This window comes from Micrasema longulum, unplaced genomic scaffold, assembly GCF_059751315.1.
Source record: "Micrasema longulum isolate JH-2025_06_02 unplaced genomic scaffold, ASM5975131v1 h1tg000057l, whole genome shotgun sequence".
Taxonomy (NCBI): domain Eukaryota; kingdom Metazoa; phylum Arthropoda; class Insecta; order Trichoptera; family Brachycentridae; genus Micrasema; species Micrasema longulum.
The window spans coordinates 44,448-61,447 of NW_028277264.1; the positions used below are offsets into that span (position 1 = coordinate 44,448).

General features: G+C 32.0%; 1 protein-coding gene across 2 annotated transcripts in view; it reads left to right on the forward strand.

Annotated features, from left to right (window-relative positions):
• Nucleotides 1-17,000, forward strand: part of LOC148285126 (visual system homeobox 1-like) — a 241,576-nt gene that overhangs the window by 41,414 nt on the left and 183,162 nt on the right. For both annotated transcript variants that reach the window (XM_088229945.1, XM_088229935.1), the window contains exon 3: nt 5,601-5,657. In XM_088229945.1, the coding sequence (XP_088086071.1) occupies nt 5,601-5,657 (57 nt within the window). The remainder of the gene's footprint in view (nt 1-5,600; nt 5,658-17,000) is intronic.

The window sequence follows — 17,000 nt, forward strand, 5'->3', positions numbered from 1 at the left end:
ATGTACACACTTCTGTTTTAAATTTTGGTACTCCGGTTCTGTATTTATTTATATTTTATCTTAAAATTGCGTTATCATTCACTTATTTTTTGCTTTTTTTTTTACATCTTTCTAAATATTTTTTTGAAAGCATAAATAACATGTACTTTTTTTCGCTCCCTATATTTAAGTTAGTAGTAAATATTATTATACAACTATGTAGGACTATCATATGATTAATTGTAAAGGATCTTTACCGACAAGCCACATTCATTGGCTTGGTGAGTTTTGTAAAAAAAAAAATCTTTTAAAAATAACTAAAATGTAATATTGTATGTCAATAATAATAAAAATAAATAAATACTGATTGTCTTGAGTTCACAATACGACAAAGGCGGACAGATAATGACAGGTCATAAGTAAATGCCCAGACTTCTATATATCTCAACATGTATCTTTTTTGGGTGATCCCGTATAAGTTGGATTTGTCCGACGTATCGTCTACCATTGCAGGAGCCATTTACAGTTTACGCCGAGAGTTTACAATGGTAGCTGAAATGTCAAAACAAACGGGATTACTCAAAAAAATACAGATTGTTAACAGTGACCATGAAAACTTACGCACCTTTCCGTATTCATTTCTCAACTTTTTTTTCTTGTCTGTTGCAAAAAAATTAGATTAATCCAGCCCGTCTACAAACATTTGGACATACTCAAAACATTGTTGATTAAAATAATTATCCCTCATAATCCGTTCATCCCTGTTGATGTCCGCCAAAGATTCACCAAACCTTTTCTTTTCATGTTCTGAAGTACCATCTCGTGAGTGTAGTTGCGATTGTTCAGGGCAAGATTGTTGCACAACAGGTGAAGGATGAGTGGTTAGTGCGGCGGGAGAATGGAGCAGGGGTGGAGAAATAGAAGTGCCGAAGGGACAGCGAACCTGCGACACTCGCTTGAAGGGTGGCGCCCGTGGCCACTCGACTACAACACGGAGGGCGACACTATCTTACCGGGACTCACGGCATCTGTGATTTGTGGTGATACAAGTTGGAACACTCACGTAATAATCATTAAGTAATAAACACAAAAATGTATCCGGGCGGACGAAGATTACTGTTCTGTTGTTTGGCCTTGGACGAGTGTTTTTGACTCGATGGATGCTCTCAATTAAAAATATTGAATTGAAAAAGGAAATTTAGTAAAGAAAAATTCACCGCATAATGTGGTTCCAGGTTCCATTCTTGGCAGAATATACGTGAAATATTTATTTCAGGAATTGTTTGAACTGCAATATTTCAATTATTTATCCTATTTTTATTTGTTTGTATTTATATTAACGATTTGCATATTTATAAATATTTAAAAGAGAAAGAAATAAAGAAAAACATATGTACCTAATATAATATATGTACCTTTTATTGACTCATATCTGCATTCTTCATATTATTTTTTTCTTCTAATTTTAAGATTCTTTTAATATGACTGATAGAAAAAAAATGATTTTATTCTCTCATGTCTGAGTTTATATTTATATATATTTAAAACATCTAAAATCATACGATGTGTTTAAATAAATAAATGATATAGGTTTAGTTTTAATTTAAAAACAAAAAGATTCTGCCGAAAATGGCGGTAGAAAACTAGCCTTTATTTTATTTAGTTCATCTTAAATGATGGACACAAAATATTATTATTTTTATTTTTTATTTTATTTTATCTGGGAAATCAACCGTTCTACAAACATATTTATAATAAACAAACAGATAAAGTGTATAAACTCGGAACTAATAACAGATTTCCACAAAGTTTACAAAGTTAACAAAGAAAATATATTACATATTAAATAAATACATATAATTTTATACATATAAAAATGTTATTTTCATTTATTATAAACAAAAAATGTATTTTTGTAAAACTGAATTAATATATTACATTTTCTTTACCCATTGTATTTTTTTTTCATATACACAACCTTCTAATCCAACACGGATTTTTAAAAAAGATAACTCATTTGGTTACAATTTAATACGGCATTTTAAAAATCAACATCTTGTAGATTTTAAATTCGTTTATGTAAGTCTTGCGAACGCGCCAGCACTACTTAATCGACCAGTAGCACCGATCTGAGTTGAAAAAATCTCACAATTCAATGAAGTTCCATATTACAATGGGGTCTTACACGCAAGCTGTCTCTTCAAATAAATCAAAGATAAATTTACCTCTTAATATTGTGACGTTCTCCCACATTAGGGGTTGGTCTGATCCTTCAATGACGTCTAAAGCCTGTTTAAGGACCTTAAAATGAAATCCTATACGGTTCCCATTTTATTCCAATAGATTTATTAAGTTATTTTGTTGGCTAAATTGCCAAGGGGAAATACAAAAAATGCACACGTGACAATTGCGGTCAGTTGGGGAAGAAGTGGGTCCACAACAAAAAAATACATTTGCTCTTTTATGATTTTTCCGTGTTCGGGTGAAAAGGAGAACACATTTCGGTGTGTGAAATAGAACCCGTACCTTGGGCGAGTGTTTTAGAATTAATGACTATTCCCAGGTCTATATCTTGATAAATTTAGTGGAGATAAATGATTCGATTTCTGGCAAGGTCAACGTGACTAGGGTTGTGGTCCTGTGGCTAGTTTTGCAGACTCGTGGATCAGAGGTGTGAGTTTTGAACCCCACTCTTCCCCAACTTGATTCACATTTTCCAATAGTGAGTTATTTAAAACTCTTTGAAAATGGCCCAAAAAACTTAAATAATTTGGTGCACTATAAGGACGAAATGATTTATTAATAAATTATATAAAAAAAAAAACAATGGTTAGTAGTATTTACCGCACGTAATAAAGATAGACAGTATCTTATATGTTTACACCTAGTTTTACTTGATTGTTTCTTTTTTCAATGATTTGCAAATGTGCAGTTACTTTTATGTGAAAATTTGTTTTACATTTTTAAGTCCTTCATATTTTGGATAAAATCGTTAAATTTATTAGGAGCAATTGCATTATATTGTTTTTTTTACCAAAGAAGTACCAAAGCCAGTATGTATATATGTATGTGTATATACAAATTTTTTTTTGGTGTGTATATATATCAATGTACTTCATAGCCCTAACGCTCCTATATACCTGTGTGAAAAATTTCAACGCTTATCAGTTCATGGTTTACCTCTTCGTTCTCATTCTCAAGGCACTCTCTTAATACCCATACACAATTCTTCTTTCTTCTCTAACTCATATAGTGTCCATGCGGCTCGACTGTGGAATCATCTCCCATCCACCATCAAAGATGTTACTACATTATCTCTGTTTAAATCACGTCTGAAGAAACATCTCCTTTCTCTTCCTTAATCTCCCGTTCTTTCCTTTTTCCTCTTTCCGCTTTTTTTCCTTTTTCCCATTGAGTAATAGTTTTGATTTAAAGTAATTTATAAACAAATACGTTTATTTCTATTTTTATATATTTTTAACTTTTTAATCTTTTTTTTTTCCTATTGAATATGTTCTGTAACTTAAATTATAAAAATAAAACTTTTATTTTATTGGTTGGTTGGAAGAAATTGCCATTTGGCAATAAGCCCGCCAATGTACAAATAACATTATGTACAAAAAGTTAAATAAATAAAAAAAATATATCTAAATGTATGTAGGTATATCCTTCGCCTGTGCATATTTGAGGGTTAAAAATGCATGTTTTATTTATGAATTATGTAGGTATTTCTAAATTGTATACCTACAAATAGTTTAAGATTATGATAATGTCCCTATGTAAGTATATTTTAATATCAAAAGTATGTAAAGATGTACAAAAAAGAACGGCAAATAATATGCAATAAAGGCAAACAAAAATTATAATTATGATTAAAAAATAAATAAAAATTACAAAAACCTTTACTTGATATACCTTTAAGGGCTCGTAAATCGGTAACTGCGTAACATAATCCATATATTTGCTTCTCGTGATAAGTTTATTGTTGTAGTTAACGATATTTCTCAAATCTAACAAAAAGCTATCGAACGCTTTGTGAAAAGGAACTCTAATTTCATTAATCGTATGACTGTTTCCTGATATCAAATTACCAAGTTATTCTTGAAAAAACACCTTTGTATGGATTTATGTAAATAACAGTAATCACTTAAAATAATATTTTGTTTTGGAGTTAAAATTTATTGTTTGTTTACAATTTGAACTTTTAATTGACAATGGTAACTTCAAAGTACAAAGATGTATTTAAAAATAATACTGTACAAAACTCTGACTAAACCAATCCTGAGATATGCCTCCAAAACCTGGGTTATGACAAAGAGTATTGAGGAAATCATTGCAACTTTCGAAAGAAGAATCCTCACAGCTGTCTATGGCCCTATGAGAGATAAGAACCATTGGCGTCGTCTCCACAATAGGGAGTTATACGAAATCTACGTAGCGTCCGATGTAATCAACTCCATCAAGCTGGGACGTTGGAGGCGGGCTGGCTATATAATTAGAATGGATGACAAAAACCCCATTAAACGCCTACCTCTCTCGGTGCCACAAGAACGACGAAGACCAGGAAAACTGATACAGTCCATCTAAAATGTGATAGATGGACTGTATAAGAGTAGATACCGCAATGTTGGAAGTGAGGAACTAGAGAGGAAGAGCAGCAGACAGGGCATGAGTGGAGGAGACTCCTGGATTCACCCAAGGCCAACCCAGGGCTGTCGAGCTTATGATGAAGATAATGAACTTAAAAATACTCATAGTGTGTAATTTTCTTTATATAAGCTTTAAAAATGTGTAATCTTTGGTAAAATGCATTTGTATTAAATACATGTTTTCATGGAAAAGATACGTCGATGATGTTGTATGTGTATGGATTGGAAAAGAACATCAATTGACTTCCATTATTCATTCCTTAATTCCATAAATACTTTTTATCGCAAAATTTATTAGGTCAACCTTAAAAATCCTAAAAGACGATAAATTAATTTGTATAGATTTGACATAAACGAGCATGAATAATGAAACTGAATACAACATTTTCCGAAAACGAACTTACAGGGATATCGTCATTGATAACTCATCCAACCACCCTACTTTCCAAAAACTCTCCGCATTCCATTCAATATTGCATCGTTTCATAATTTTTCCTCTTTCTCAACAAAACTTAAAAATACACAACAGATTTAATCAACACTCAAAAATAAATAAATAATTATTTTTTATACTGTTAACAGCAACGATACTAATATTTAAATTGCTCATAAATGATCCATCCACTTTCAAAGACATTTTTACAGTATATCGGTTTAAATAACGTGTGAAGAAATACCTCTTTTCTCTTCCCTAATCTCTTCTCCTTTCTTATCTTGTTATTCCTTTTTCCCATTTAGTACCAGTATTTATTTTTTTGATTCACATACAAATATTGTTGTTTCGATTTTTATGTATTTAGTTTCGAAAAATAAAATATACAAAAACACTTTCATTTTACTAGTTGTTTGGAAGAAAATCCCATTTGGCAATAACAAAATGTACAAAAAGTTGAATAAATAAAATAAATTGAGAATGAAATAATCACGTTAGTGTTTTAAACATAAATTTTATCAAGAACATTTTTTTTTCAGGTTTCTCTCAATTGAAGTCGTCCTTTAGTTCCGCTGGACAGCCATCATGCCTTTCAGGTAAACATTTTTTATTTACAAATTAAATGATGAAAACTTTTATAAAACACTTTACTGGTACCAAATTCATATTATGTATACTTAGCTATAAGTTTGCTAATCAACTATAAACAGGACTGTAAGATTTTACATTTATAACTATTGCATAATATTTATTAATTTATTTCATTTTAATGAAATTGAGTCCCCGCCCTACAACACTCTTTTCTTTTTTTTTGATACAGCTATTTATATAAGAAAATAGTGCTGAAATCATAATATTTGGGTAAATATTTAATAAAAACATATATAATATTCAAACGGATGTTATTTTTTTCAAAATGAAAAAATGAATATTAATAATACTTTAGCTTCGCGGTGTCAGACTACGAAGAAAGCAATAAGCCCAGAATCAGCAAATGAAAGCTTATACTGAAAGAAATCTTACCAAAAAATTGATCTTTCGCGAGATTTGTTAGAAAAAGCAACGCCAGAGGAGCCTACTTTTTTGATGATGATATAAAACTAAATGCAAAAATATAACCAAAAATATCCAGAATATCATACTTCTCCCATATAAAAACACTTTGAAACACAAGCTTTATAAAAAATCACTTGTTGAAATCCGGCGCTCTCCAAACACTAGATTTGGAGAGCGTGCTTTTGCCGTCGCCGGCCCCTCTGCCTGGAACCAACTGCCTTCAAACTTACGAGTCATCGACAGTCCCAGTCAGTTTAGATCCCAACTAAAATACCACTTCTTTAGACTATCACACCCTTAATTTTAAATCTGTAAATATAATATATCACTTTAGTTTAGTTAGAATGTAAGTTTAGGTATACAATGGTAAAGCGCCCTTGAAGTGATTTTTCACAAAAATGGCACTATATATATCAGCCAAATATTATTATTTTTAACGCCTGTTAATAAACAATAAAGTTAATGAGAAAAATCATGTACCGTTAATGAAATTTATTAATAAGAAAAATAAAAATTTTAACATTATTTTTTTATAATCCTTTGTTTTTTTAATGGTGCGTATTATTGAAGTGCGTTTCAATTCAAAGTCATACCCGCCAAAATCCTGAGTTGTGGGGATTTTCAAATGACCGATCCAATTTCTGCCGAGTTCTAGGAAGGACTTTAATAAGTAAAGGGTTGTAAGCCGCCAGATTTCGTGAATGAGAGTATAGCGTTCTCTATAAAAAGCATGTATAAAAATTGGTCTCAAATGTGCCTGAAATTATGATTTTTGTACCGAATACAGCCTCTTCAATATTACATAATTGACAATCAAACCGAAGTTATAGCACCGCGAATCTCGAGCGAAATCATCAGTCAGAGTTAATCTTTCACTGAACAATAGCTACTAAATATTTGGGTTTTCATCCGACGAATTTGTCTCCGTTCTCAGCAAGGCTCTGTTTCTGTTAATAACCATGGCGGGGGGAAGGGGTAGGCAGAGAGGATGAAAGGATTGAGAAAGAATAAGAGCCGAGAGAGGTGTGAAGAAGGGGAGAAGGATCCAAGGTGAGATTTGAGATTGATAAGTACAAGGGTTTAAGTGGCAGATGGCTCGCGAAATTGTACAATATAGTGATTAATAAATATATGTCAACATATTTTTTTAACATAAATCAAACCATTTACGAAATTTTGGAAGTGGTATACTCAGTATACATATGTCATATTATATAAACAAATATATATCAATATATATATAATATAAACGTTATTTTGTGCACCGAAAGTGGGCCATTGAACCTGAAGTCAGTTAACATAAATTAAAGGTTGAAAAATCCAATTTTTAAAAACAATTTTATTATTTTGAAAAACCCGTTAGGTTTATGTAAGAAGTATAACAAGGTCAAGTGATGTTATGTCTCGTCTGTAGCTCAATCACAAATAACTATCGACGTGCTAATAAGCGACATGATAACAATTTCTCATTATGGTTGTTTATCGTATCCGCGATCACAATGGAACACCTGTGAACAGCTAATATTAAATGTTAAAATATTTACGTGTCGCGGCGTATAATCCTGCTGCGCAATCGCGTATTTGATTTTCACCGGTGGAAATATGTAAAAAAATTCCAAAACTGCTATTTTTATTTATTTATTATTTATCATGCTATTTATTACATTGAGCCGACAGTTGGAAAGCCAAATATCAAAAAAAGCAGTCGCCATAGTAATTGTAATTTAAATTTCACTTTTTTGTATTACATACTCCTTACTATTTTGCAAATGCAATGAATTGTATTATTTTTTTATAGTAAACGCCGATTTTTCGCCAATGAACTGTATTTCTTTTCGAGGAAAACAAAAAACAAATCGACACGAGCGTTGATCTAGAGATAACACAAGCGTTGACTTATGACTGCGATAACTTAAGCATTTTTATAATTGTTTATTGTGATCGTTCAAATATTTAGCATATTTTTAAGCACGTCGATAGTTATTTGTGATTGAACTAGGGGTAATGCAATCATTATGTGCCTTTTAAAATTTGGTTTTCTTGAAAAAGTAAGTCATTAGTGTTTATGTCTATAATATTTTTGACTATCCTACGTTTGTCTTTGCTTTTTTTATAAGGTAGGTAGTGTTGTTGCTGTCTGATATTAAATTTGTGTATATCAGCAATTTTGGTTAATGTTATATCATTATTTTGTATATTTCCCAGTGAAATTTTGTGTACAGTTTTTACTGTCTCAATTTTCATCCAGTAATTTATGTAAAACTAGTGTTTTTTTTCGTACAATTCAGTCGTAGGGGTCAGGTAGGATACTTTGTACATAAGTGTAATTATTTTAATTTGTTGTATTTGTATCTTTGTTATGTCGGTCTTGTTACTGGTTCCAGAAGACGATCATGTGGCTAAATTTGCTTTTAACATAAGCTTCGTACATCATGATTTTTTCATTTTTTGGTATAAGATATTTGGTTTTGTAGAAAAGGCTATGTAATGATGACATAACTTTATTTAGCTTACTGATATATCCATACTTGATCAATTATGAATTTCAAGTGTCAGGGCCCCGATTATAGAGGGAAGTTAATAAAGTTGTCTTAAAAGTAAAATATAATTTTCTGTAAGAAAATGTGTTGATATATCGTTGCTTCAATTTGTTTTTGTCCAACAAACCAAATCTTAAATCAGCAGAAATAGAGCTTTAAAGTTAATATGAATGAATAATGATTACAATTTAAGACAAAATTCGTTAAAAAAAACCCCATTAAACAATGTAAAAAAAATATTTTTTCACTTGAATTTTATAAATAAAGGTTTTCTCAGAACAAGTGTACACTTAACTAACTTTCGTTAAAGATGGTATGTTAGTCAAAAACGATCTAAAGCGACAATATTTCGTCTTGATCGCAGAACAGTGACTGATGTGCAAAAAATGCGTCATTGATATTAAAAATAATTTTCAAAGACTTTATGTCTCGGGTTTGATTTTTTTATCCATAACTAACCCAAGTATCAAATAAAATACAGTGTCAAAAAACATTTAAGCCGCTCTGATATAAAGTTTCGTCGGCCTCTTGGTGTAATGGTCAGTGTAATAGCCCACCATGCAAGAGGTCTCGGGTTTGATTCCCGACATGGTTGATAGAAAATATTATTCGAAAGAGTGTTTTTATACTAGGAAAATTTATAGTCCCTGGACTGGCACCTGAAGCGTAAGACTGATCATCTTACCTTCATGCAATAAAAATTATCAAGATACGCTGCGATTGGTGTACCAATACAGTGCCCTATGCACCATTAGGTGCGGAAGGGGAATGATGATGATGATGATGACGAAATACAGTTAAAGAAAATCATGTGCGTCGTTATTCTACGATAATGCTGATTTCTATACATATATTTTTAAATGGTCTATTACCACCGATGATACTTCAAATCATCCTAAAAATAAACATATTTTTGCACGGAAAATTATACTTTTAATTGAAGATAACTCTTATTGCGATTGGGGCCCAGAAAGTTATAGTGTCTCTGTCCATGATTAATTTTGTCTTTGGAAGCTGAAGTATTGATTTTGTAGGTAGGGATTTGGGTTAGTATTTTACAAAAAAAACTATTTTCATTCATTTTCGTCATTGTTAAAAATAAATCAAATTTTAATTTTGTGGTTACGAATAGCACTTGCGAATAATAAGGGATTAATAAAATTATTTTCTAATGCTAATCAATTAGGTTACAAATTAGTATTAAATACTTAATGAACGCATCAATCTAACGATACCACGAGCCCCCCTCACTCCCCCCCGTACATACATCCCGATTGCCCTAGGAAAATATATCGCCCAAAATATCACACAATACCGTCCGAATTTCAACAACTTAGTAGAAAAAAAGCGAATAAATGTTTATCGGAATAAAAAGGCAAAAGGAAAAATATACCTTTTGCTGAAGTTCTAGGGTACTCGATGATGTATTTTCTTCCTTCAGACGGTTCTCTCTACAAGGGGAGCGTGTTTAACGCTTTACACCCAACCTTTTGTTTCTACATAATGAATATGCACCAGTTTACCACCTCGTGAACCCCAGACCCAAAACAACGTAAATCCTCCCCTAACGATACCCAAAACAGACCTTTATCCAATTCACCTCCAGAGATCAATCCCGCGTGCTCTGTTTTTCCTCACTTGTCCAAGTTTAAAGTCCTACCTGTTCGGGGCTAATATTGAAAGATAACATCTCGGCGGTGTATTGATAAAGGAAACAAGGCTTTGTGTACTTTTGAGATAAGGGATGCTTTTGTTTGTTTTCTCGCTGTATTTGTGGGATTCTGTTTTCGGTATCGATTTTCTTTAGCCTTGCGTACAAACGAGTGTGTTGTGAGAAGTTCTTTGAAACGGACTGATTTGAATTTCACTTGTTTTTGTATGACAAGAGATGTTAAGTCGAGAATGTTCTACTACTATTTTAATTATGTAAATAGCTCATAATTTGGTAGTTAAACTTTCATTTTCTCACGTTTTCACCTTTCTTCCCTTCCCTATTTCAGTTAAACTTTAACGCTACTTTCCCATCTTTTTCTTATCAGAAAATTTATAAGCCCTGTCATTCATCAGCTTCACACGATTGGCTGAGATAATATTGTGAGATGATGGACTAAAAAATATATGCACTTTGGGTATAATGAATGATTAAGAAATAAAACTTATAAATTAAGAGTTTGAAAAAAACTATCTGGGATGTGATCTCGTAGACGTACTAATCAGAAAACCCGTGGTTCGAGCCCAGATCTACATAGCTTAATTCCCCCTTTTCAAATAGCAAATAATTTTAACTCGTCGATAATGCCTCCCAAAATTGAAATATTTCGGAATTACAAAAAAAACTTACGATGATATTAAATAAAAAGAACTTTCATAAAATAAATCTGAAAATAAAATTTTTCTTGATTATTTTTTTTTGTAAACTTTTTAAAGCATTTTTTATAGCTTTATAATTTTTTGTTAAATACATCAGGTTGTATCGTGTGGGTACTGATGATTAAATTAATTAATTTTATCTTTAAAAAAATATTATTATGTCGTTTAAAAATATGTCAATCGAAGCTAAACTGGCAGTGCACAACGGAGTTTTAGTCCCAACACTTATGTATGGAAGTGAAACATGGAACTGGCAGAAGAAAGATGAAAGCCGGGTGAACGCGGTTGAAATGCGATCTCTTAGACGAATGTGTGGGAAATCAATGTATGACAGGGTTACGAATGATGAAATCAGACGAGAGTGTAAATCTGAGCCAAGTATAATTGGTAAGATTAAGAAAGGGTCTCTGAGATGGTTTGGTCACGTAGAACGAATGGACGACGAAAGAATGGTAAAACAAGTATATATGGCGAAAATGAAATGGCGAAGTGAGACGAGGACGACCAAGGAAGACGTGGCTTGATCATATAAACAAAAATCTCATGTCTGGTCATGTCAAAAGCAGACATAACCGAAGGACATGTATGAATGTGGAAGAAGCTAGGAATGTAATGAATGGCGGCCTCCGTGGTGTATTGGTCAAGACGCTAGACTCACGCACGGAAGGTTCCGGGTTCGATTCCCGGTGAGAACACAAAAATTAAAATGTGATTTTTCTCAAGCCTGGGTGCTCTGTGATGTAATTCACCACTGTAATTAGGCCTCCTGGCCTGTTGTGGTGCAAAAAAAAATGGAAAAAAAAAATGTATGCCAAGATAGACGTGTGTGGTAGTCCTGCCTACCCCTACGGGGAAATGCCGTGATGGTAGTAGTAGTAGTAGTACATTGCATCTAATAATAAGTTATTAGATGCAATGTATACCAACTACACATCACTGGAAACGGAAAGTTAAAAAGCACACCATAATTAACAGTTTTAACTAGAAGAGACATAATAGGAAAGTGACTTGCTCTTCAAAGAATTCAGAGTACTGAATATTATTCAGCAGTATATATTGAGAACGGTAGTGGTTACACACATAAATAGAGACATTTACCCAAGCGTCAACCACAACCATAATACAAGATACTCTAATAGGGATCTGATACTAAGTAAAGGGGTCAACACTGTTCTGGCATCGAGACAACACTATTACGTAGGCAAAAAGGTCCATAACCTTTTGCCAAAATCGTGGAAAGACGGGAGTGTTGTCAAGTTACGGAAGGTGTTGACCTCGCTCTTTCATGACATTGGTCGTAGGGAGTCAGAAAAGTTGATGCGTGCCACGGATTGGAGAACCTTACTGGATGTCAAAAATAAAATATAAAAAATAAGGAATAATTAAAAAAAAAAATATTTATAAATGACAACCATGAAGTTTCGCATAAATAAATTGTTTATGTTTTTAAGAATGTATGTATGTGTATGCGCATAGGTGTATGTACGTGTGTGTATGTACATGTGTATATATGTGTATATTTATATATATGTGTGTATATATGTGTATGTCTGTATGTATATGAATCAAAATGTGTATCCGAATAAGTTTATATTTTGTTTGTCTGTGCTCTATATTAATTTGTTAACTATTATAATATATTAAAATGTAATTGCCTAGCTTGGAACGGGGTATGTACCCTTGTTAGCTGGGCAAAGTGAACATGGAATTGTATTTTGATAAAGAGTGTGAATAAATAAATAAATAAAAATATTTAGGACCTGTCCTTATAATATGTTCTTTATGACATGTAGCCCTAATGGGCTTTTAAAATAATAATAAAATATAAAAACAACAATTTATTCTTCCCGTGTTGAATTTTGGAAGCCACACGACAATAACATTTGTCGGCCATTTGCAGAAAGAAAAAAACCCTCTCTTTTCGACCAATAAAAAATGAAAGGCGTGCCTTTTCACGAGTCCGTTTCGGGCCCCCTATTGTTTTATTTCATTTTTAAAAAAACATAAACAATACGCAATGTTGGGGGCACCTGTCGTCAGTCGCCATTATTGTACTGCGTTACGAGTGTTCCATATTTGAATAAAGACGTCCATTTGCATTTTGAATTTGTTCCATGCACACCAGCACAGATACAAATATACACCAGTACAGCGGTTATTCGTTTGTTTCTTTAATTCGTAGTGTTGGTAACACATGTGTTTTTTATTACTAATATTTTTGAATTTTCTTTGTACAATAACCACATGTCGGCATATTTGACTTATAATGCATTCTTAAAATAAATATTTTAACGCATTTAAACAGTTTTCAGTTTAAACTATTACAACAGTGACGGAGAACACCGTTGAGAAAGCATATTGAAAGAAATAACATCAGCGACAAGAAAATGCGTATTTTTTTATTTTATTTTATACATTATTGCATAAAACTAGTATACATATTTAGTAACAAGGAATCTAAATAAAACTAATGAATAGAAAATGAAAACGGAGTGTTCTCTGTTTATGACAGTCTCCATCTAACATACCTCAGCCTATTCTAAGATGGAGATTTTGTATATATTTGTTTATATTTTGTATATATGTATATACTATTTATGGCGAGAACGAACGGTAATGTAGAACGAAGATGGCCAAGGAAGACGTGGCATGACCAGATAAACCAAACACTTAAGTCTAGTCATGTCAAAAGCAGTAGCTCAATCCAAAATAACTATCGACGTGCTTAAAAACATAATGAACGTGCTTAAAAACATGCTAAGAATTTAAGTGATCACAATGAACAATAATGAACGTGCTTAAGTTATCGCAGTCATAAGTCAACGCTTGTGTCGATTTGTTTTTTGATTTCCTCGTAAATAAATACCGTTCATTGGCGAAAAATCGGCATATACTATTAAAAATAATACAATATTTAAAAAAAAAAAAATATTTGTTTATTTTTCCATACATATATTATTTAACATATTACAAAAGAGATGAAGAACATTTAAGAAAAGGTAATATGATGTCTAGGCATCTACAGGGCTTATGACCTGTCAATGGCTGGTTTAGTGGCCACTTTACACACTGTGTAACATTCACCATTCTGCCTATATTTGAACATCCATATTCCTTCAATTCTTTCATCTGTTGATGTTTGTGAAGTTAAAGAGCTGAAACCTTTATTTAGCTCTTTAACTTCACAAACATCAACAGATGAAAGAATTGAAGGAATATGGATGTTCAAATATAGGCAGAATGGTGAATGTTACACAGTGTTCAAAGTGGCCACTTAAACCAGCCATTGACAGGTCATAAGCCCTGTAGATGCTTAGACTTCCGTATTAACTTCTCTTAAATGTTCTATATCTCTGTTGTAATATGTTAATATAAACAGCTCCCCAGGGAGTTGAATCCAGTCCTTGTCTACAAAAATTTGGACAAACTCAAAATATTGTTGATATATTATTTACATAGAAATAAAATGACAAAAATACACTTTAGAAAAATACATCTTAAAATTAATCTATAACATATATATTGCATTTGCAAAATAGTAAGGAATATCTAATAGAAAAAAATTAAATTAAATTACAATTACTATGGCGATTGTTTTTCTTGACATTAGCCAACCGCCGGCGCAGGCTAAATGCAATAAATGGCATGATAAATAATAAATAAATAAATAAAAATAACAGTTTTGGAATATTTTCCATATTTCCACCGGTGAAATTCAAGTATGTGATTGCGCAGTAGGATTATATGTCGCGAAACGTAAATTATTTGCCATTTAATATTATGTATTCACGGGTGTTCCATTGTGATCGCAAAAACGACAAACAACCATGTTGAGAATTTGTTATTACGTCGCTTTTTAGCGCGACGATAGTTATTTGTGATTGAACTACAGACAGAACCAAATCGCGCGAACGAATGCGGATTAAGCTAGGAATGTATGTCAGAATGGACGTTGAGTTTCTCTGCTGACATTTCTTGGTGGAACTGCATATTAATTATAGTATTATAATTAAAATACTATATTTATTTAGAAGTAATCATTTCGCACGAATCCAAAATCAAACCCGAGGCGTTATAGTTGGTAATACTGCGCTTTTACCACTACGCAACGGGTCTTCTTCAAAGTTAATATTTTAACTTAAGCCTAATTTGCTACTGTCACAAAACCATTTCTTGTAGATTATTAAATTGGTAACAGTCAATTTGTAACACTGGGGGCAGAGTATCGTGTTACTGGCGGCTTATTGAATACGAGTAGTATGCGGTGGCCAAAAAGATCAAGGATTAATAAATAAAAAAAACAGAAATACAATTTCCACAAACAGTATTTTTAGTGTGTCCAAATGTTTGTAGATAGGGCTGGATTTCACTCCCTCACTCATTTCTATTCAGGGACTATGAAATATTCTAGTGTAAAAAAACCCCTTTAAATACATATTTCATATCAACCATCTCGGGAATCGAACCCGAGAACTCTTGCGTGGTAGACAAACGCGCGGACCATTACACCGCGCGGCCGATGGTTACAATTGTCAGAAAAAAAACAATGGCGAACTTAGTGCCAATTAAAATTAAAAACTTCAATAATTTATATTTGTATTTAATGAATTATAATAAAAATTAAATTAAAAATTAAGAAAACAAACCGTATAAATATAATATTAGATTGTGGTACATCAAAATTTACTCTGTTTCATCTTCTAAATATTCTATTTTGTTCCACTTATTTGAAATATTACGAATTGTATATTTTAATGTAACTACACAAGATATTACTTAGTTTTATGTAAATTTTCCTTACATTATCATCATCATTCTCTTTCCGCACCGAATGGTGCATAGGGCACTGCAGTGTTCACTAATCGCAGCGTGTCTCGGTATTTTTTGTTACACGAAGGTAAAGTCATCAGTCTTACGCTTCAGGTACCAGTTTAGGGATTATGAAATATTCTAGTTGTAAACACGCCCTTTTGAATAATATTTTAAATCAACCATATCGGGAATCAAACCCGAAAACTTTTGCATGGTAGAAAAATGCGCTGACTATTACGCCACGAGGCCAACAATCCTTATACTGTAAAATATTGAACTGTCTAAAGATGCTCATTCGCGGGTGAAAACACTGATTGTACGAATAAACAAGTTGAAGTGTACCAAGTATTTTTAATTGGTAACGTGTACGTAAATATGAGTAATTTATTTATTTTGTTCATTAACGCCTAAATGGCATTTACCAAAAAGAAAAAAATTACATGCCAACATACTAAAAATTAAAAACAGAATATCAGAAAAAACATGTAAAATTATTTAGAAAGGATATAATAAAAAAGTTATACAAAGTAAAAAAAAAAACAAAAATAACAAAGGTATGCAAAAAAAAAAACAGTAATCATATAAACAAAAAATGCAAAGGTATAATCTTATGAAATAAATTCTGTAAAGCAAACAAAGTAAATAAAGTGTTACGGTAAGCAAAAAAGAAAAAAAAAAGTTAAATTAATAAACGAGCAAGCGTAAATTATCGCGAAAAAAGAAGAAAAAATAATATTTACGTATGAAATGCGTATTTGTCAATACTACAATGCAATTTGATATTATAGTAAAAAATAAAAAAACAAGTATAAGTTATTACACCATTGCAGTAGGATTTCATCAAGAACTGTCAATAAAATTCTGAATATTCATCTAAACTATAATAAAATTTATCGACTAAAAACACTTTGAACACTCTTGAATTTTTATACAAATCGTTTTTTTAATTAAAAAAAAAGTTTATTTAATATTTTTACTGCCATGCATACTATTTGTGGTTTACCGGATCCTGGAACACGCCATTGGTTTGTGTTAGTTGTTAGTTGTTATGACTTATGACACACCGTGCACTTCTTAAGAATGTCTCTTTCCTCTTGATAATATGCGAATGGTGAAGACAGTCGGATGTGTTGACTGGCGCTTGTCACTCCGAGAGAAATG